General features: G+C 38.8%; 2 protein-coding genes across 3 annotated transcripts in view; one reads left to right on the top strand and one right to left on the bottom strand.

Moving 5' to 3' along the window:
- Positions 1–22,936, top strand: part of LOC131669272 (protein phosphatase Slingshot-like) — a 105,597-nt gene that overhangs the window by 62,383 nt on the left and 20,278 nt on the right. For both annotated transcript variants that reach the window (XM_058944038.1, XM_058944039.1), the window contains one exon: positions 3,013–3,078. In XM_058944038.1, the coding sequence (XP_058800021.1) occupies positions 3,013–3,078 (66 nt within the window). The remainder of the gene's footprint in view (positions 1–3,012; positions 3,079–22,936) is intronic.
- Positions 20,556–21,812, bottom strand: LOC131669273 (ATP synthase subunit a). Its single transcript, XM_058944040.1, has one exon. It carries the CDS (start codon positions 21,805–21,807, stop codon positions 20,644–20,646), a length of 1,164 nt encoding a protein of 387 aa, XP_058800023.1. The 5' UTR covers positions 21,808–21,812; the 3' UTR covers positions 20,556–20,643.

Below are 22,936 nucleotides of genomic sequence, written 5' to 3'. Positions count from 1 at the left end.
GCCGATAGTTTTCGCGTAGAAATGCAAGTGATTGTCGAGGGAGGCGCTCGCGTATGCTTTACGTAAGGCAGCTGCGGCGTCGATGTGTCCTTCGCGCAAGCATCGTCGCTCCGACGCGCCACCAGATCCCCGAGTCCGCGGAGCTTGCGCGCGCCCCACGATGAGCACCCTGCAGAAAAGGACGCCGCTCGATCTCGATCTTTCGAGAGATGCGCGCAGATAGTACGGAGTCGATTGAATAACGTTCGATGAGGCGAAGGTGTGAGTCATACGTGCGGCCCAACGCGGCCGGCAATTAAAGCCGGGAGCTGATAAATCTCCATCAGTCGACGAGAGAGCAGAGAGGGGAGGGCGAGGATCGAGCGCAGACAAAAGGGAGCCTCGCGTGTCCGAAGAAAATGAGCAAGTGCAGTTTGCGTTCTTGGCGTGTCAGTGACCTACGAGGTGCGCGCGCGCGCCGATGGACGATGATGCGGGTTACTTATACTGCCGCAGTATCGTTATACTTTATTTAGACTTTGCGTAGGCGTGCTCGCGCAGCGCAGGTGACACATCTGCATTGAACACGCGCTTTGTACGCTCGGGCCATTAATGAGGCATTTTTTGCGTACGACGTTACTGAGACTTCCTTGAAAGAAACAGGAGTGCCGTTGTTGCAAGGACTAGCCGCCGAAGGAGGTCCTATTTCTGCTCATCCTCGTTCACTATTTCTATTTCTAGCACACGAAGCTTCTTTAATAAGAGGGCGAGTTTAACATTTATTTTAATCATTTCAATATATTTTTTAATATAGTCCCCCTTTAACTCTATACATTTATTATAGCGGCGCTCAAGCTTTCTCATGCCCCCTGCAGAGTAATTTTTACGAAACTCCGCCAAATGCTCATTGGTCGCAAACAAAAAAATATTCCGAAGCGCTCAAATCTGAAAAACAAGGTGGCTAAGGAAATATTTCATAGCGTAAATCGAATATGTGGCAGAGCATTGTCGTGATGGAAAAAAGCTTTTTTTCGCTAGAAGGGGCTACTTTTTCTTCAGTATGGTGTTAAATTGTTCTAATAATGAGGCATAATATTCTTGTGCGATACTTTTTCTTGTCTGTAGGTAATCGATTAATATTATGCAAGTTAAGTTCTAAAAAATAGTGTTCATGATTTTTCCGGCTGATCGTAACGTCTTCGCTTTTTTCGACTGATTTTTCATTTCTGCCATATAATAACGAATTCACGCTTCATCAACAGTAATGTAACGTTACAAAAACCCCTTTGGAATATATTGAAACATGCTCAAATGTAACCACACGAGCTCGCTTGTTATCAACTGTGAGCAAGCGTGGCACCCATTTTCCAGAGAGCTTTGTCATGACCAAACATTCGTGTAAAATGTTCCGTGTGCATGCTACTGAAATGTTTAGAGCTTCGTTAATCTCACGCACTTAAACCGTGCCGTGCGATGTAGCAGAGTCTCCATTTTACTTTTCGAGCTTTCTTTCAATTACTTTAATTGATTTTCCGCGTAGAAAATAATGTTTATTAAGCACACAAAACTCATTTTTTTCATGATTTTGTATAGACAAAGAAAAACTAAATTCAATAACCGTAATAAATTTCTAAATCAACGTATAAACTTGAAACATTGTATACGTATTCATACTAGATGGGACTCTCTTAGAGTAGAAAATACGTTGCGGTAACACGATAACAGCACTATATCTTTTGAGAAGTCACGGGCTTATTGAACAACCCCCGCACATGACGGTATCTAGGTTATTTGTCAGCGAGATTTCATATGGTAACTCCACATTTCTTATCTAGGTGACATAAATTAATATTAAACAAAATATACCAATAGCAACAATGGAACGTTATCGGTCTTGCAAAATCATTATTCAACGTTTATTTTCTATTGTTGAATTGTCAAGTAACTGCTAAATGTAAATATAAAAACCATACGGCAATAATTTGCAATTAGAAATATGTAGAGACGCTATGTCAGCGAAAGTCTAATAAAAATCCAAGTTTTTCACACTCATGGCGCAAACGTCGTTCGAAAACAGTCGAGTTTCGAACAGTAAATTTGCAATTTCTTCGTTAGCTGCGATTTTGGTACGCGAAGAAAATTCGGTTATAGAAAGTGTTGTATCATTTCTTTAGCTAGACCGATCGAGCCCAGTTTTCTCCGCTTAACGTGTATCGAATAGAACATCAAAATGATCTCGCATACGGCATAGCTTCGACGTAGCATGCGAGCATAGAATCGATACAATTACAGCAAGATTTTCGCTCGGCAACACTGATATTTATCTATCGTTTTCACATGCGTGCCCATGCTAAACGCCGAATCCCGAGAGCAGCGCCATTCAGCCGTTCACTTTTCGACTGGTATATACGCATGGTATACATCGACATACGTGAAATCGAAATTTCAAGCGGGAACACGCTTGCAAGCGGCTTTTATGTAACGGCTGTGACGTTACAGCTTCGATTTATATTACATGTGCGTGCGTCGGAGCATTATAATTAATTTCCGAGGATGCCGGAGTAGGGGCGCGCGGTTCGGCTGATTTTCAAACGGATAATTCGTTTATCGAAGTTGCATTTTTCTTTCGCTTATCGCGGCGATATCTCGCGGCTACGGAACTCTATTTCGTTGCATACGCGGATCGCGCTTCGATCTTTCCGCGTGCGAGGAGAGCGAGAAAGAAAAAAGCCGCGCTTGCGTTAAAAGAGATCGATGCTCAAACGAACGTGTACTTGGGGAAATGAGAAAAAATGCATTTGCACGCTGTTGGCGTGCGACTTTCTTTTGGGCAATGCGTTAAACAAACAGTGCCGGCTTACGTGCATGAATAATTCAGTCGACATCACACGGGCGTACGTGAGATATCTAATGCGACGCTACTTACAAATATGCGAAGACTTCTGATCTGATCGCTTTCACAAACGACCAGCAGAAGCTGTGTTGATCTGTACGCGACTGCAATTTAACGTGTACTTTCGTTGTCTGTTACAGTGGCTTCAGCGTCAGCGTCTGCGGCTGTCAGCACATCTTTAAGCCTGTCTCCGTTCAAGCAATGTGGTAAGTTTCCCCGCAACCACGTACACGTATCTAAACTAAGACGCTTTGCAAAAGAAAAATATCTTGCAAAGCCATCAGTTTGGTGTGCGCGTTCGGCGAACAATATGAAGTGTATAAGGCGCGAAAGCACATTTTCTCACGTAAATCAAGCGCCGAAAGGAGAGTAGTTTCCGACAAACTTGAAGCTCCGAGTGAACGAATGATCGACACTCGTGGGCTCACGGAAAAAATGGCAATTTCGCTTGCTCGACTTCTAATTGAATGCCAATCGGTCGTAAATCGCGCCCATTATCGAGCGCGCAGCCGAGCTATTACGAGATGATTTAACGCGGAAAACACGTGTTTGCTGCAAAGAGAGAAAGCCAAGCGTGTACAAAGCTTCGACGTCGACGACGATTATCTGCGCGACTACGGAGAAAAGTGCTCGAGGACAATGAGAGACTATCGCCTCGGTCAATCGACGATTATCGAGGTCCGTGCTTTTTTTCCCCTCGAGCTCGTAAATCGATACGCTTTTGGCGCGTGTTTGTTTGCGTAATTAAACCGACTATTCATACATCAAACGGAATGATTTTTCTCGCTTGGCTGCTTTTACTTTCCACTGTAGGTGTGTCGATGGACGTGTTCGATGAAAGGCCAAAATTTGAGATTAATACGCGCGTAGACTCGTTGTCCCGCGAAACGTAGCTCGCACTCTGCGGGACTCGGCTAAAAAATAGTAAAAAATAAGGAGCGATCAGCTTCGCGCCAAACAAATTGACCGTGCTTTGTGCGGCTTTGTAGGTTGATCGGCGCAGAATCGGTGCGCGCGACGCCGCTGCGGCTGCGCGCGCTCAATTATAACGGCGCGCGATGCCCACGCCTCGTGGCACTAATCGCGCCAAGCGGCCGCGCGTCGCGTCGTCGTAGCCGCGCTGGTGCGTGGGCGTCGCTGATCGATGCCCTTCGCTGGCTTTTTACGCTTTGCCTTCGTTTGCGCTTTCCTCAAAGCGCGACGCCGTTCTCATTGCCGGTCAATAGTTCAAGCGACGCGACGCCAACGGCGATAGCGCGTTGCGGACGCTGCGTTTGCTCTTCGCGCGCACACGCTATCCTAGCTTGGCACTCGACGACAAAGATCGGCTTCGAAACCTCCGAAGCGTCAAGCTCATTTTCGTTTTCCTTCCAGGCCAGAGCACTTGATCCTCATCCGTTAACATTTCAACTTTGTATAAGTAATCTGACGAGAGCATTGCAGCCCGTCCGTATACTCTCGACGTGCAAAAAATAGCTTCGGCTACGCAACCATTTACACTGGCAGCCGCATGCTTATCAGGAGCGCATTATAGCCTGTTGCAGCTTGCACTCTCGACTCGCAGTAAAAACGAAAATACATATAACCTCGGTACGCATCGAACAATTGCCACTTAAGCCTTCGGGATGCACGGTCGCGGGTGAAAGCCTGTGTGCTCGCGAGGCTCCGCGGCTCAACTGTTCTAGCGCTCGTAAAGCAGAGGCGCAACGCTGACTTTTTAGATGGCAAAAATTCGTGCTCGCATTGTCTGATTTTATCTCGGAGAAATGACGCGTTGTTACGCGCATTTGTACTTTACCGATCGCTGCAAGGAACCTTTCTTCAGCGGCAAAAATGAAGCTGTGTACGACAGTGGTTCGAGAGCGAGAAATCGCTTCTCGAGTAACCGTAATGTCGCGATGGAAGCTTTCTTTGCAAGCTGCGCCCACGCGACCACCCTGGTACGTAACGGCACGCGCGTGATTATCGTGGAAGGGGTTGGACGTGCGGAATGAGTTTGACCTCGTCGAGGAGAGAGAGAGAGCGCGCGTTCTCTGCTGCCTCTTCGCGGTCGGTAATCGGTCGGCTCGATCAAGCGCAAAAGCCTCAGCCTCGGCCAAGCCAACCTGTTCTGTACGCGAGTCTCAGGCTATACAAGCTATCTCGCTTGGCCGCTTCGAGGTTAGTGGGTAATGTTCGTCACGCGTAGGCGTTAATTGCTTACTAATAACCAAAACTCGTCGCGGCCGCGGCTTAGTTAGACGACCGAATTTGTATTCCGAGGCGACGTTTTGCGCGAGGACATTGACACCACCTCGGTCGAAAGTGAAACTCGTTGTTGTCGTTGTTGTTGTTGTTATTTTTATTGTTGTTTGGGAGCTAGTGCGAATCCGACGCAGTTTACGACTGGAACGGCGACGCGTATGCGCTTTCGCAAAAGAACAAATCGCATTCGAATTCGAAGAGCGGCGTTCTTGAACGATTCGACGCCAAAAGTTGCGTTGATCGTTCCGCGCGGAAGTGCATCCGAGCAGCGTTCGACAGAACCGAAATTCAGGCAGTTTAATGACAATGACGTTGATAACTCATATTTCCCTCGTTCGTTTGTATGGATCTACTCTGTGAGCGAGGCTAGTCGGCATCGAAAACATACGTGTGGAAGGCGATGATGTCGAAGACAAAAGAGAGACACGCGTCGCCGCGACTGTCAATGAGCCCGGGACTGCGAGCTGACCAGCAGACAGAGAGAGCTGCCCGTTGTAAACGGCCTTTTCAGTATTTATTTTATTTACGTAAGGAGCGCGAGCGCCGCCACGCCGGATGTATTTACGAGGGCTCGCAAAGCCACTTCTCTCTTTTATTTTTGCCTGCCGTCATTTTTTGCATAACAGTTTTATAAGTCATGAACGTCGTTGGGGGATTATGCCGCGTAAGTGCTCGCCAGAACCTAAGTGTGCTTTTAATAATTTACCTTGCAGCGTTTATATCGGCGCGCGAGCGAGAGCCGCTTATTTATACTGCCGTCTACGCGCTCGTTATTTCAATTTTTCAAGCCGACTTGGCAATAGCAGCACGAACGCGCGCTATATTTGCGCAAATTAGAAATTGCAAAAAATAAAAGTGGCGAGCTTTCCGATTCGTTGCCAAAATCGAATATTTCACGCGCATTTTTAACCCTCTTTAATAATATGCGAGCGTTCTTTGCGTACCTTTTTACGATCGACCTAAGCTTACCACTCGGTCGAAGGCAACAAACTCATCAAAGTCCAGCCAGCCTCTAAGAATACTCGGAAAATCCAATCGAGCAGAAAAAGAAAAAAATCAAGTAGAAGCTAATCGCGGCGCACGAACAAGCGAAGCGCTCAAAAGACGCGAATATGCAAGTGTGCGTTTAGCCTGGCTTGGCGAGAGCTGACCAAAAATCGACAATCGACGTCGAGCGTACGTGTTGGGACGCCTATTTTCGGCAAAGGCTCGGTGCCGAGCACGAGAGAGCGAGAGAGTAAACTGGGCCGAGCGACGCCCGCGCCATTTATGGCGGCCTCGCGCGCACCCAGTCAGTCGAAGTGCACGCGCGCCCCACTCGGCTCCGCGCGCGCCTTTTTGCCAAAATTTTCACGGCTTCGACGAGAGACCGATCGGCCGCGCGCGCACGGCGTCTTACAACGTCTGACGAGAGCAACCGAGCTCCGCTGTACTTTGACAATCGGCTGCAAATCACATTTTTATTCAAAGCGGTTCAGACTGCGAGTAAAATCAGCCGTTCGATCGGCGTCCAGGCGTCGGCCGTTCGGCCAGCAGTCGGCGAAAATTTCCCTCCTACGGAAATTCGCGAGCAGCGATGCGTCCTTTCTTTCCTCTCGGATTTTTGTTCCCCGAAATCACTCTCGCGCGCGACGACACCCCGTCGATTGCGAGCCGAGAACAAAAAAGGCCGCGGCAGTAAATTGGCACGACGACGCGCGAGCACCAGCGCGATTGACCTCGATTCTGCAGGCGCGACAATTTCTACCTGCACTCGCGGAAGCTAATTAGTTTTCACCGTGTGACTCATTAAATCCGCGGCACGCGGCTCGATCCCCCTCCCAATTAAACGACGCTTCGCGACACATTTAACACCGATGAAAATCCGTCTTTGGGTATCGATGATTATTCAGCTTCGTGTTGCACGACTCGCTCTTTGGGAGATACCGTTTGCCGGAAATTCTTGGGGGGTTTCATACCGCAACTGTTTCTTTTTCCAGTTGCTTGGCCTAATTTATGATACGCCGAGGGAGGATGCTTTTAGCTATTAATATCAAGGATTGAATGAAACATTTCGCTTTCACAATCAAGAGTTGTAACATTATCAAACATTTTATGTAAGATTAAATAGTTCTTACACTATACATTTAGTTGATATCTTTGATGTCAAAACACTCGTTTAAGATTTGTACAAATCACGCAGTGCTGTTTCATTTTCATATGAAATTGCGTCAAATTTCTTCACATTGCATTTTTATCCAGGTAATTCCATGTTAGCAACAATAGATTTTTTGGTTGTTATTCAAAAGAAACTTCTGTCGATTATGTTGTGGACTGTGATTTTGGGGTAGCATTGTGATTCAATTCGAAATGGAAATCGAATTTCAAAAGTGCGATCTTGTCGATATCGTAATAATCCGTAATCATTATAGATACTTTTCTCAAAGATTCGAAACAACTGATGAGATAACAACCATACTGTCTGATATCATATATGTGTTTGTCAACTTTATGGCCAGATAATCCCGAAATATCAACGGCTACTTGAAATTTTGTACATTTCGGCAGAATCGTTCTTAACGATTATTAGGCTGGTCATCATACAAGTTATATGGCAATAGACTACCACTTTGTCATCATCGAAATCGCAAAGTATCAGAGTGATCAGTGCCTCACCGTTCAATAATATTCGTTTTGCCATTCAGCGATTCCCAAAAAATATCACATACCATTACCTTGGACAGTGTACTATTTGTGCAATCGCCATAAGCTAAACATTGCTGATTCTTTGGTACGTGCTTCATCATAGTAGGTCGATACATCGGACTTTCGAATGTTTGTCGACTTATGTGTGAACTCGATGCATTGTAACTGTACCACATAAGATCAAGTATTGCAATTAATTTTTTACTTTACAAATAAAGATAATGACGATGAATATTAATTTATTCATGATAGGATTGTGAGCTTTCGAAAATCAATATTAAATAAAATTTTGTAATAACTCACCCTTGATTGTTAGAAACAAGAATCTATAGAAGTATGATATGACCGTTACTCAGTGATTAATAGATATATACTGGCGCCATTTAATAGAGAACTGTCGAAATATTATCTATAAAACGTTTATAGTGTCCAGCATTTGCAACGACAACTAATAAAGAGTCCAACTGGACAGTGGTCATTATTTTATGGTACGATACGATGATGGCTGTTGATTTTATCTTGATTTTAGCTCTCTTTTCAATATAACCAAATAGATAAAAATATATGTGTAAATTATAAAAGGACGATTGAATTTTTATCTTAAAACACATTCGGTATGTTTACGAGCTTAAATATCATATTTTTTTACTATTTGTTTAAAATTCAGTAAAAAATATCAATCATAAAAAGGTAATGAATATTAAATGAAATCATTTATAAACGGTTCTTCCATTATATTATACAAAGTTTTTTTATTTTAATAAGCACGGAAAATGGCATAACTGTACATCACTTTATTTTGCTGATGTGTATTGATCAGCTGAATTCGATTCGTTTATACGTTCAGATAATAAAAATATCAAAGAAGCTATATTAATATTATCAAATAATTTAACGGTAAAATAATAAGAATGTAATGCTGAATATGTCTCTAATGTATCAACTTGTATTCACTATTGCACATGTACAATAACAGGTTTTTGTTATTTCCATATAAAACATTATGTTTGAGGAAATTAACGGTATATATTGTATCGCAACGTACTTATGCTGTTCAGCATATGAATTTACCGATATTTTTAATGACGTATTATGATTCGAGCAGTGTACGATTGAACACACAATAATGCGAGCCAAAGTAATTTCAGCAAATAAAAATATTTTGAAAATTTTCAAAATATTCCGTTAAGATTTGAAATGGCTTAAGAATAATTAATGAGCACCTTCAATCTGATTTCATGTGTATTTTCAGTAAAAGTATCATAATTCAACGCTGGCCTTCCATTCATTTCATGCCCGTGTAGTTACTTTTACACGCTTTATGTGTGGATCAGATTTGAATCTGAAAAAACGTTAAATGGAAGAGTGCTTTATAGTCAGAGTGACAATTGAATTGGCAAAAATGTACTCGATATAATCAGGCAGCAAAGAATAAAAATAATAAAGGCAAACGAGAACAGTGATCGAGCGTAACTTATTCGAAAGGGATTATCGTTATGCAGTTTCTCCGAACATTAATATATATAGCCAGATTCGGCGCCAAGATAAGTCACACTTGTGTTCCGGCATTGCAAAGGAGGTTATTGAGAAACGCCTTTGGATTTCGCACAAAGCGCTCCCAAATCGAGCCTGTATGTGTGCGTATAATTAGGAATGCATTTTCTATTTTTTATTTTCTATCAGAAGCACGCTCTCACTTTCGTTGTTTATCTACTATTTGCTGGTATCTGATTGTGAAAACTTGTGTTGTGTTCAATCCTCATTTCACCGATGATCTTTTAAAGTCTACATAAATCGTCGGCTTTCAGTAGCTCCTTTTACTTTTCATTTTCTCGATGCTAAATTAACCTTCACAAGAATGTTATTGAAATGTTCTTATATGAATAAGAGCCGACATCTTACGTATTTTAAATAAAAGAATCACCCTCATTCCACGTAAGGCTGGTCGGGTGATTCATGGTAGTGATTTATGAGATTGTTAAGATTCATCCGCGTTCGTACTCTCGGGCACGCGAATAAACTAGATAAGTTAAGTGTGCGGCAAAGGGAGTAGCGAATCGCTGATTTTGATCGACCAATATATTTTTGGTTTTCACGATCGATAGATCGATCGATCGTGTTAATAGGGAGGTTCATTTATCAAGGTCAAGGCAAAGTACGTGTCCTTTTTAGCAAGCACGTGCGCGTAACGGTCAAGTCCGCGAGTAAAGATGCCTATTTGTATTCGACCGTGCTGCAAAAGCAAAACGGTTTTGTCTTTTGTTTTCGTCGAAAAGGTGTCGAAGATTCATGCTTTGAATATCGAACTGGTCGCTCCGTTTTGTTCTTCTACTTGAGTTGATTTTTCGATGGCTCGAATATAAAATATCTATTTTGATTAGTGGCCGTTGAATAGGTGTTCCATGAGTCAGTTATAAAGTTTCTCGGATATTCGTTCAATTGATTTCTTGTTGGTGACTTCGTTTCAATCGGAAGAGCTTGATTTGGCTAAAACCAGACTATTTTTTTTCTGCCGTATAAACACTTGCACTCGTGAGAACTTCGACCTCGGGCAAAGCAACTGTGAATGCGTGCTACGTACAGTTCTCAAGCTATTAAAGACATTATCAGTTATTATAACAAATAATACCTCTGAGCATATCTATGCATGTTTTTGAAAAAATCACGCTTCATTTTCGGCAATTAGATACAGTGTATATCCAGCCGTGCGCAAGCTGTTAACACGTAAAATAGCAAATGAGAATCTCGGAGAACAACGGCGGCGGCAACGTTCATAAAACTCGCCCTCGTCTTTTACGATCGGCGATCGGCAAGTTGTGTGCGCGAAAGTGAAATGCCGCGGCTAATGAACTGCGTCGCACGCGAGACAGGAAAAAAAACAGTCGTGGCGTCCGAATCGCCGGCGCCATTTGTCCTGGGGATAAGTGCCGAGCAATTAAGCCAATGTCCGCGGCGTAATTGGATTATCGATATTTGATTTGTTTTTTTATAGTTTTGCAAAAACTCGCCGACGGAATGATTCTTATTTTGGTCTTCACGACGAGGACAAGCAAAAATCAGTTCGTCGACGGATTGTCTAAAAAAAAAGCCGAAAAAAATAATGATTCTATAAGATTTGAGACAATCGTCGCCACCGTTTTGTTTGTTTTCATATTCAGATAAATTGCGTGTCATTGTAACAATCTCGATATTCTTGCGGCTACCGACGACAAACTACAAAACTGTATAACCACGCCAGTGTGTGCAAACGTTTTCAGGGCGGAGTGCACAAAAGAAGCAAGAGCAAGTGTTTCTCCAAGTAATTTATGGCGAGAGTAAATTTCAGGTTACGCTGAATTGAGGATTGGCTTTTTACTGCTTTGTAATGCAGCGAAATTACAGTGTACGCGAGGCGATTGACATTTTCATAAATGCGCGAGAAGATACGACGATAATTTCAATTGTAAAGAGGCAAGCCTTCTCATGAATCTTCATACAACGTGAAATTGATTCGTATTGTAGTGCCGTTTTCGTTTACTTGCTGATGTTTTTCTTCAAACTGTTGAGTGAATTCGTTAGTAAGGGTCAAGAATTGGTAACTTACGTTAAAGGAGAAAAATGTCAATTTGTTCAGTGAAACTACCTTAGAATGAACATCAGACAGAACTTTACAAAGTTTCACGTCGAATTTTTTCATTCGCTACACACACGCATGCACACGCGCACGCACGCACGCACGCACGCACGCACACACACACCATACGCGTACCGAGATGCATGAGTCGCTGACCTGGAAACGAGCCGCGTGACATCGTTCGCCAAAGGCAGAAGCGAGAACCGGATTGCGCGCGAAACTGTAACGCACGCATGAAGTATATACGTGGGCGTGAACTGGGCCCCGGGGATGGACGTCGTCGTTAGCCTTCCTTCTTGTTGGAAGGTACAAGTTTACAATGTTACCAGCCAGATAAAATATCGTTACCGCTTACTCTGCGCGGTTCTAGAAGCAGAACGTTTTCTTGTACTTGCTGATCTATACGCGAGACCTACACTGGATACACTGACGTTTAATCGCGCTTCTCTAAAGCCTGCAGAAAGTCTTTTTCTATTCCACGCACGCGCAAGTGTCTACGGTAAAAAAAGCGTGCGGATATAATGGATGAAAGCTCATTCGGTTTAAATGGAGTCTCTGGTAAGAAATCAATTAGATTAGTTTCTAAGAAACTTGATAACTAACTCACGAAGCACCTATGTCAGTGTCATTAATTGGAACAACTAGTTTCGTTATTTTTTTTATTCGACGGAAAACTAACTTTGACAGATGAAAAAAAAACAAGGCGAAATTCGAAAGGCTACATCTAAATGACAGTAATAAAAATATTGTTTTGGTAACAAAACATATCGTTGAATAAAATATGAAGAATGGTCATTTATTAGTTGTATCGGATATTTCTTTTATCATGTACACAGAGAAAGATGCACCCTTAGTAGAATTTTTGCGTTTGGATTTGGTTCCCAACCATCAGGCTGTCCGCTCGAGTTTTTAGTCGGTACGAGCGTTCCTTCAACAATCTATCAACAAGGGTGACGCTCGATCTCTTGCAAGAGCTAGGCACGATAACTGGATTTGAACGCGGAAATAGTATTGACGTGCACATTTTTTTTGAGAGAAAAATCAGTCCAATTGATAAATGATAAACTGCTCATCGATATCGAGATAGCCTTTTATTACTGGCATTTCTACACATTTTCGACATTTCTTCGGTCTCAATCCACTGCGGATGAGCAGTTACAGAATTAAACAAACAATAATTAATCCTTTTTTTTGAATGGAAATATCATTGGTGCATGATGCTAGATACTTTAGTTATTGTCATCTTTCGCGCCACCGTGACGGTAGGCGTTTCTGGGCTATCGCCATCGCCACGCCAACCTACGTCATTGGCTCTAAAAATACCTTATCTTGTGAAAATGCAAGACGAATCTATCGTCACCACACGTATCGATTTGTTCTACTTGCAAAGTCACGAAATCAATATCACCAGTTGCAGTTTTGCCGGTGAAAAAATAACGGGTTCAATAGCTTATTTCACTTTGCTATACTAATTTATAAAATCGTATAATATTTTACGAGGTTGTTAAGAAATTAATAAAACAGTACTGGATTTATGTTTCTTACATCAGCATAAATACTATTATGCGAAAGTTAATTTATATCGAACAACTCTATCAGCAATACTCGTTTGGTTTTGTCGCACTAGCAAAAATTTGTGTTTGCACTGTTTGACTATTTAGGAATGGCTATTTATTGAGAAATTAAACTACATCGATAGTTATTTATGCCAACGCATCTACGACAGCAATTCATTGTAATAATAATTTCACCTAGTCGATATAGTCGAGATCAATTCCTAAGCACTTGAGTCAATTAAACAAGATCGAATCTAATTTATGCCATTATTTATTTGCGTAATCATCCGCCATGAGCCATATAAAGAAAGAGCAGTCAACGTATATAATACGAGATTTAATTAGACGTAAGTACGTGTATTGTAAGGCACTTAAGATCTCTAGAGACTCAATTATGTCGAATTGAAGAAAAAGCACACGAGCGCACATAACCAATATTGTTTTCAATCACTACTACAATTCACCTACTTTTAGGCCTGCTAATCTGGACAGGCCGATCTTGCGTAACGGCTCCGTGACAAAGGCCCCCCGAAAGTAAGCGTGTACGTGTCTTTCCAGGCAATGAACCGTTATCTGTGGGCCCGTTGGGTTAAGGGCCAGCTTGACCGTGAAACGAATCTTTCTTTATTGGTTCTTCTTCATTGGCCATTTTTTCTTTGCCGACAGCGGTCTCGAGTGGCTTTTTCTGATCGGTTCTTCATTAACCGTCGCTTTTGATGCATATCACTTCGTTACTTTAATTTATTTTCCAATATTTCCAGATAAAAAGAAGAAAGGATTAAAGTTTAATATTATGGTACAATATGATAGATGACGAAATAATCCGGCTGGTAGGCTAATTATTGTAATAGTTCATCTGTCAGCACATCGTGCTGACTCACTTATCTATTTGCGAGCATTAGCTACATATTAAATACATTGTTTAGAAGCCTGTTCATTGAGATTCTTTCGGGTGTTTCGAATCTGCGACTGACTTTATCGTTTTGGTAATCTTGCGCATGTGTTCAAGGGAATTAAGACAAAGGTAGGATGAGGTTCGTCTGCAAATTATGCAATGTCTGTACTGAATGTCTCGTCCAATATTTTGAACGTCATCATTTTTCCAGATTAAAGTTCGTAACTTGAGCGTATTGACATTTTTCAATATAAACGTATTTTAATAGTTTGAAAGGCCCGTTATTCGCAATCTAACGAATTTTTGAATTTTCTTTTTTCTTTTTGTTTCAGGTAAGCGACTGTTGACATTTCTCGTGATACGCAAGAAAAACCGTGAGTACAACCGGCCACATAATTTTTTTCATTTTATAAGTGATACAAAAACAGTATTTTGTCCCCTGAATATTAAAAGTCAAACTCTATTGAACCACTCAGAGTTTACACATCTCGCCAGATTGACAAGCTCACCAATCTCATTGCACAATCAGCTCATCGCTCAAAAGAAGGATTTTTGTGTGTTGGGTCTAATGTTATTCACAGCACAGATCGACAGCGCTCCTTTACATATGGGCACGTATGAGCGTTGTGCGCGAATGCAAATGACGTCACAAATCGATTCCTTTCACTGCGATTAGTGAAGTAGTGGTAACAGAATAGCAGGTTGTGATCCTGTCATGTAACATGCATCTGTCCTTTTTACTCCTAAAGCATGCGCGTATTTAGCCCTTGCAACGGATAAACGAAGGAGTTGTTTCCGTGGTAGCAATAGCAGCAGCCAAGTCATAAAGAATGAACGGCTGTGTTGTCACGTTCGCGATTGTAAGCCGAGTCGTGGCCTGAAAATGGTGGCGAACTTACTTTTATCGACTGGCGAAATCATTTTGTTTTCAGCAGATTAACGCCTGGTTCGATGGCTTACTCAACTTTAATTTCTTAAGTTTTATTACTAAAAAACGTGAAAATTACACCATAACAAGAAATAATCAACAGTTTAAAGACTTATTTTCAAAAACAAGCTAAATATTTCTATAACTCTGGAAAGAAGCGTCTTACAACTTTTATTATCTAGAAACAAGTTCATTTATGAACTCTGCAGTGCTATATCCAACAGTTGACTTGAAATTTTTAAGCCCCGCAGGTACCCAAATATTTCTTCCCTACGATAGGTTGTAGCAATCAGCCTTAGTTCCATTTTAATTAATTGTCACGTTTGTAGAGAAGGGGGATTCATCATGCTATCAATTTGAATGTAATCTAGAGAAAATTATTGAGCATCGTAATAACATAATGACTATTACGTGATTTAAGGTCTTTTCGTATACAAGCCGCTTTTTAGTAAGTTTTTTCAACCAGGTTATTAGACTAATATAATTTTATAACATAAAAATATTAGTCTAATGAATATTTTAGCTTTAACCACGTAACAAATTAAATTTAATATTTTTTTTCCTACAACAGATGAATTGCCTCATCTCAGGATTTTTGTGCTTAACAGTCGCAATATCGTTTGGTGAAGCGAAAAATATACTTCCGGCTATTGAACTAACTAGTGCTGTAAATTCGAATGGTCAAAATACCTATCGTACGATAGTAAGCCCAAAAGTAGTAGCAACCACTGAAAATGTCCGAGCGAGTACTGATCATATTCAGCAAAAGCGTCAACTTGATAGTCAAACAATCAATTATGGATTAAACTTTGAAATACAAAATCCATCAATTGCTGGACAACCTCCGAGATTGCAGCATCAAAATTATCTGAACATAAAAAATAATACTGCAGCAGTTCAATATTCTACAGTAGCTTCAGCGCTAGCAGCTAGTGTTCCCATACAGAGACGTATTCATTTAGACAGTCTGTCTTCGGCTTCATATCATCATCATCACGGTCATCACCATGGGCATCACCATGGCCATAAACACGGCCATCATCATGGGCACAAACATCATCACAGTCACCATTCTAAGCATAAACACGATCATGGTCATAAACATCATCATGGACATAAACATCACCACGGTCATGAGCACAAACATGGTCACCATCATCACGAGGACCATAAGCATCACCACGAGCATAAACACGAACATGGCCATCATCACAAACACGGTCATCATCATCATCGTGAACATAAGCATGGTCATCATCATCACCACGGCCATCACCATCACCATGACCACAAACACGAACATGATCACAAAAATAAGCACGAGCACAAACATCACCATCACGAAGGACATCATCACAAGCATGGTCATCATCATCATTCGGAGCACAAGCATCACGAGGAACATAAGCACGAGGGCGAGCATCATCATCATCACAAACATAGCCATCACAATGAGCATCATCATCATCACGACCATCATCACCATAATGAACATCATCACCACCATTCCCATAAAGAAACTGAGGAGCATCATCATCATCATGGCCATGAGCACAAAAATGAGCACAAGCATGAACACAAACACGACCAACATCATCATCATGGCCACCATCATCACCATAAACATGGCCACGAACATCACCATGGTCATCATCAGGATCATCATCATAAACACGGTCATGAACATAAACACGGCCACCACCACGAGCACAAACACGGGCATCACCAAGAACATAAACACGGGCATCACCACGAGCACAAGCACGGTCACAAGCATGATCACAAACACGGCCATCATCACCATCACAAGCACGGGCATCATCACGGTCATCACCACAAACACGGTCATGAACACAAACATGAACACAAACAAGATCATCATCATAAGCATCATGATGACCATCATCACCACCATCACCAGGAGCATAAACATCATCATCATGAAGACCATAAACATAAAGAAGAACATCACGAAGGCCACAAGCATCACCATGACCACAAACATCATCACGATCATCATGAACATCATAAACACCATGAGCACCACAAACACCACGAAGATCATGGCCACAAACACGAGCATAAACATCATGAGCATCACAAACATCATGAAGATCACCATGCTCATCACGGCCATCACCATCACCACAAACATCATGAAGACCATCATCATGCAGAACACGAAGGCCATCATCATCATCATCACTTCCAAGGTCATCAACATCATTTCTTTGGTGCATCTCAAAATCATGAAAAGTATGCTTTCCCTGAAGATGGAACCCCTGTATCAGAATCAACTAAACTGAAGTCGCAAGATGTTATATCCACTTCGTCGAAACCATTTTTAGTTCAAGTAGTGTAAATCTGAATTATTGAAATTTGTCATCAATTGTAATTATTCAATGTTAATAAATGTAAGATATATTGAAACTTAATTATATGTTTATTTTTCAACACGCATTTTTTTTATTTTAGTTTATGTTAATTTTTATTCACGTATTTCAATAAATTTATTAAAAAATTAAGAAATTCATAATAATGATTTTATTAACTAAGATCCACTTATATCACTTTCCAAAATTCAATATTTTTCAATTACATCCACATTTCCATATGCGAGAAACAAAAGTTTGATAGATAGATAGTATGTATTTTTGACTTTTTATGGAGCTCATGAACAAAATATAATAGGAACTTCCAACTTCGACGTTTGTAACTTTTCATTACGAAAAATGTCTATTACTAAGAAGTACGGATACCATTATTTTTAAGGATGCTCTTTCAAACGATGTTTAAATGCTTCAAATTCGATTTATATATTTTTCATGAAAATTATGAAAAGCATAGTGCATAAGATGCCAGCGAGCATGCTACTTGTCTGAATAAAAATTTCTTCTAATAAAAGTAATTAATTGCAAACAGTCAAAAATTTGACAAAATCAGTTTTATTATTAAATCGACAGCTAACCCGTCATCAACAACATGAAAATTACGTTTTATAAAGCTTTTTTGGCACTTAAGGAAGAGAAAAGTGAAATAAACCATTTTTAAAAGAGCACAAATCGATCCTGAAGTGCACGTCAAGTTGCAGGAGCTCGGAATAATATTACAATATCGCAGTGTTGATTAATAAAAACTCGCAGTCTATCGTTTTAAATACATATGTGTAAAGACAAAATGTTTGAAGAGTATGCATCATTGAAGGATTATGTCTACTATATCACGTTTTAAAAAGATTATTCAGAATCATTCATGATTCAACCAGAAGAGTATAACCATTCTTTTTAAATACGCAAACAAATATACAACAGTAAATTTAGATAATACTGTAAATTATTTTCAACGAAAAATCTGACGCTTATACGACCACTTTTTGGTGAATTATAACTCAGTTCCAGTTAACCACAAACATTAACAAGTAGAATAAAGTAAAAATGATGCCTGCTTTAAGTAATAAAGCCAAAAATATGCTGGTTAATTAGCAAGTTCGGTGCAAATATCTGATCAGTATGATTTGAAAATTTCTTATCTGAATATTCTTTCTCATGCTAATACTGATGGACTATCAACGATCTCCTGATGGGTATTCTTATAGATACTCTTATATGTAATATAAAATAATAAATAAGTAGGTAGTTGATATTCAAGCTATTTCATAAACACAACCGAAGGATGAAATCAGCAAGCAGAATGAATGTGATTCTGAATATATTTTTTATGATCTATTTATGAAGAATATTTTTAAATTAACTGCAAAATAAATGAAAGTATTCATATATATGTAATATTTATTGTTATACTAATTTATAACAATAAATATTTAATAAACACATGCAATGAGATAAGTAATTTCATAATGTTTTACAGAAATAGTTTCAAGAAAAATTTATAATATTTCACGAAAATGTAAGCCACGATCCAGAATAAATTTTTAAACGACGTTAGATATTTTTATTTCTTTAATGAGTGCTGTCTGAGACAGAAACAATTTAAGCTTTGAAAGATTGATCTCACGAAACAATGATCTTGTATTTTTGTTAACTTCATGTCCTACACTGAAATATTTTCATGCTTGTTAAAGGCTTGGCAGAACGAGGTTATTTTTGCCTATATCACAAAGGATATAAACAACGGCAACAAGTTTTGTGGTTTATTTTAAGTTAGAGATTTGCTACGTTTAAAGGCTGTTAATCTGTTTGCTCCATGATCAATTCTCATTCGTACACAATTATCATTCGTACACCGTTAACGCTGATATGACATAAATCCAAACATCATGAAATACAATTATTAATGTACTTATCTAAGAGTACGAGGATGCTCTTCATTGTGATTATGTTATTTTTGCTAATATTTAATCAATTACTTCGATTTCCGATTCCAAGAAAAACAGTTAAGCGTATGTGATATCCTGAAAAATTACAACTTTAACGATCAGGAGGCATTAATGATGAAATTGATTTCTGTGGTTATTGTTCAAGATTGTTCTTGCAAATTGGGATCGTGACAGTGGATGGACGCTCAACAGATATTGAAACAATAGTAGCGTGGTTTATCAAAAAAAATTTCTTAAAATACTATTGTCGTTTTTGTTTCTATTTAATTAACGTATAAATATACCAATGCATAACTTTTAACATAATCTTTATCAACATCTACTTATTTTTTAAATATGCTTTAAAAATTTACTTTTTAATTATATTTTTATAACAAAAGGCTACGGAGTTCAATATTTTGAAAAACATTTCGAAATAATATCCTTGAAAATAGTACTTCTAAATAATAGCAATTTTTTTTAATTCAAAGATGATAGAATACCAGGTTGGATGTTCCTAATATCCTATTTTTCCTGATAACAACTCAATTCTCAATTTTTTAATCCTTTAAATGTATTTATTAATTGAATGATCATTCAATGATGTGACCAAGTCACTAGTGTCACGTTAAAGATACGTGTTACAGTTCGTATGACCGATTCAAATTTAAATTTAAATAATTATTATACTTTTATTCAATTTTACTTGCGATATGTTAATAGTATCAAGATGAATTTATATTATATATTTCTCAAAATGAATATTAAAGAGCTATCAAAACTAAATTATATCAAGCAATTGAAGTTATTCTTTAATTTTTTATAAGACAATAAATTCTATTTTTCATTGAAATAGGCCAACACACAGATTTATTAGTAATTGTTCAAAACCTGACTACATAAAAGAAGGTGATAGTTATAAGATTTATTTATTCAATTTTCTTTTGCACAATTAAATTATTAATAATTATCTATCATTGAAAGGAAATAAAATATATCAAAGTTCTAATTTTATTCATTTTCACAAGAATCGTAAATTATCATTATCGTTACTTTGTCTTATTACTTTCAAAAAAGATACAAGCTACCATTTAGTAAGTTTCTTTAGCCAGAATTGATCATACCCACACTAATAATAATATACCTTACCCACGGTAAAATATTTACTAACAAGGTTTTTTAATCCTTTTTCTCGACAGATGAAGTGCCTTCTATGTTGGTATTTGTGGCTGTTCATTTTATTACAATATACAGAATCGATCGAAGCACAACGACTTATTAACAAGGCAAGCTTTTCTACTCAACGTGAAATTAAAACCAGAGAAAATATAAAACTTCATAGCATTAATCAATACCAGCATCTCATCCAAAAACGTCACGTACTTGGAAATGGGGCCGGTTTTAAGTCATTTGCATTATTTCGATCGGATAACACAGAAAGAAAAAATTCAGATACAAAAAAACGTAACGATATTACAGTTTTAGCAAGTTCAGGGATAGATAATTTACATGCATCGACCGGCTATGATTACCGATCACATGGCCATCACAGCCATCATCATCATGGCCATAAAGAACATCACGATCATAAACATCACCATCATCACAAACACGGCCATCACGCTCATCATAAACACCACGCTGAGCACGATCATCATCATAAGCACCATGAGCATCATGAGCATAAACATCATGAAGAGCACAAGAATCACCATCACGCTCATCATCATCATAAACATGGTCATCATCACGATGAGAAACATAAACATGAAGAGAAACATGAACATGGTCATCACCACAAAAACGGTCACCACCATCATCATAAACACGGCCATAAACATGGTGAGCATCACAAACATGGACATCACCATAAACATGAACACAAACATCACCATAAACATGATCACCATGAAAAACACCATCACGGTCATCATCATCATCATACTTCCAAGCATGAGCATCATGAAGAACATAAGCATCATGGTAAACATCATCATCATCACAAACATGATCACTACAATAAACATCATCATCATCATGCTCATCATCATAAAAACGATCACCACCACCATCATGAGCACAAAGAGAAAGAAGAACATCACCACAAACATGGGCATGAGCATAAGCATGGTCATCATCATGGCCATCACCATGGTCATCACCACAAACATGGTCACGAGCACAAACATGGTCACCATCACGAGCATAAACACGGACATCATCATGAAAATAAGCACGGGCATAAACATGAACATAAACACGAACATCATCAAGATCATCATCATCATCATCATCAAGATCATCATCACAAGCATCATCATAAACACGGACATGGTCATCATCAACACCACCATCACAAACATGATAATGAACACAAACACGAACATCATCATCACCATGGACACCATAACCACCATGGACATCATCATGAGCATAAACACGGACATCACCACGGTCACCACGAAGACCATCATCATAAACACCACGAGGAACATAAACACCACCATCACGAAGATCATCATCACCACGAGGAACATAAGGAGGAACACAAACATCATCACGATCATAAGGGACATCACAAACACCACGAACACCATAAACATCACGAAGGTCATCATCATCATGACCACCATGGTCATCATCATCACCATAAGCATCACGAGGATCATGAACACTTCAAACATCATGGTCATCATCATTTCCATAAAAGTCTCAGTGACCACCATATTGTAGATTTTGGTGATCACAGTAACCCACAATATGATTATGACGCTACGCAAAATCTCAGACAATATGCATTCCCTGAAGATAAAGCTTCGATGATGAATGACGGGCATCAAGTAAAACAAGAACGTGCAGCAGTTACTCCACCGAAAAAACCTTAGACATCATGTTTGATTGTTCACATTAAATTAATTAGAATATTGATTTACAATATTTGTAATTTGAGAATTGAATAAAATAGAGTTATTGAATTATATTATCAATAAAGTTGTTAAAAATTCATAGGGGAGTTTCGTATTATTTAAACATATTCATTCAAATCATCGATAAACAGCTTTCAGGACATTTTCACGCACTATTAATTTGGAAACAATAATATTATGTAAACAGAAATAAGAAAAAATAGAGAAAAAGATACATTTATAATCTGTTAATTATAAATACATACTTTTTGTTAGCTTATAATTTTTATAATATATCGATTTATTGAATAATAAAGGTATTGGGTCCAATATAAGAAATATCAATTTATAGTGAAGTCAATCTAATAAATTAGAAGATTGGATTTTTTTATAGATTGAAGTACGTAGGAAATCATTAAAAATGGATGCTGCTAAAATCAATTAATTCAAATTAATCACTATACATACCATTTATTTAAAACAAAATAATAACTCATGTGTTATTTACATTTTCAATGGTTAGGTTAACATTATTGAAGTTGTCATTTATATATAAAATATGCACTCGCGCATTCGCCTATCGATTCAACCATATTAGTAAATCATCGCAACCAAATACTTTACTTAACAATATGATAACATAATTTTGTAGTAACGCTTTGAAGTCATAAATGATCAAAGTATTTGTTATAATATATTTATCGTTAAAATTTATATAAATAATTTTATTTTGAGCTATCAATTAAAATTCCTATATCATACAAATTAGGTGAAATTTATAAATGACATTTATGATAGTTTAGCAAAAGATTTTTATTATTAATTAATTCAAAATACATTTGAAACAGTTATGTTAAGGTCAAAGAAAGTTATTTAAAATAATTTATATCTTTGTGGATTATCGAAGTATAGTAACTGTTTT

Source organism: Phymastichus coffea, unplaced genomic scaffold, assembly GCF_024137745.1.
Source record: "Phymastichus coffea isolate CEN01 unplaced genomic scaffold, Cenicafe_Pcof_1.1 PCOF00091, whole genome shotgun sequence".
NCBI classification, from domain to species: domain Eukaryota; kingdom Metazoa; phylum Arthropoda; class Insecta; order Hymenoptera; family Eulophidae; genus Phymastichus; species Phymastichus coffea.
This window is presented reverse-complemented; position numbering and strand designations above follow the sequence as displayed.

Coding starts and splice junctions, on each gene's coding strand:
- LOC131669273 (XM_058944040.1), bottom strand. CDS start 21,807: ATGATGATGACCATGATGTTTGAAGTGTTCATGATCCTCGTGATGCTT.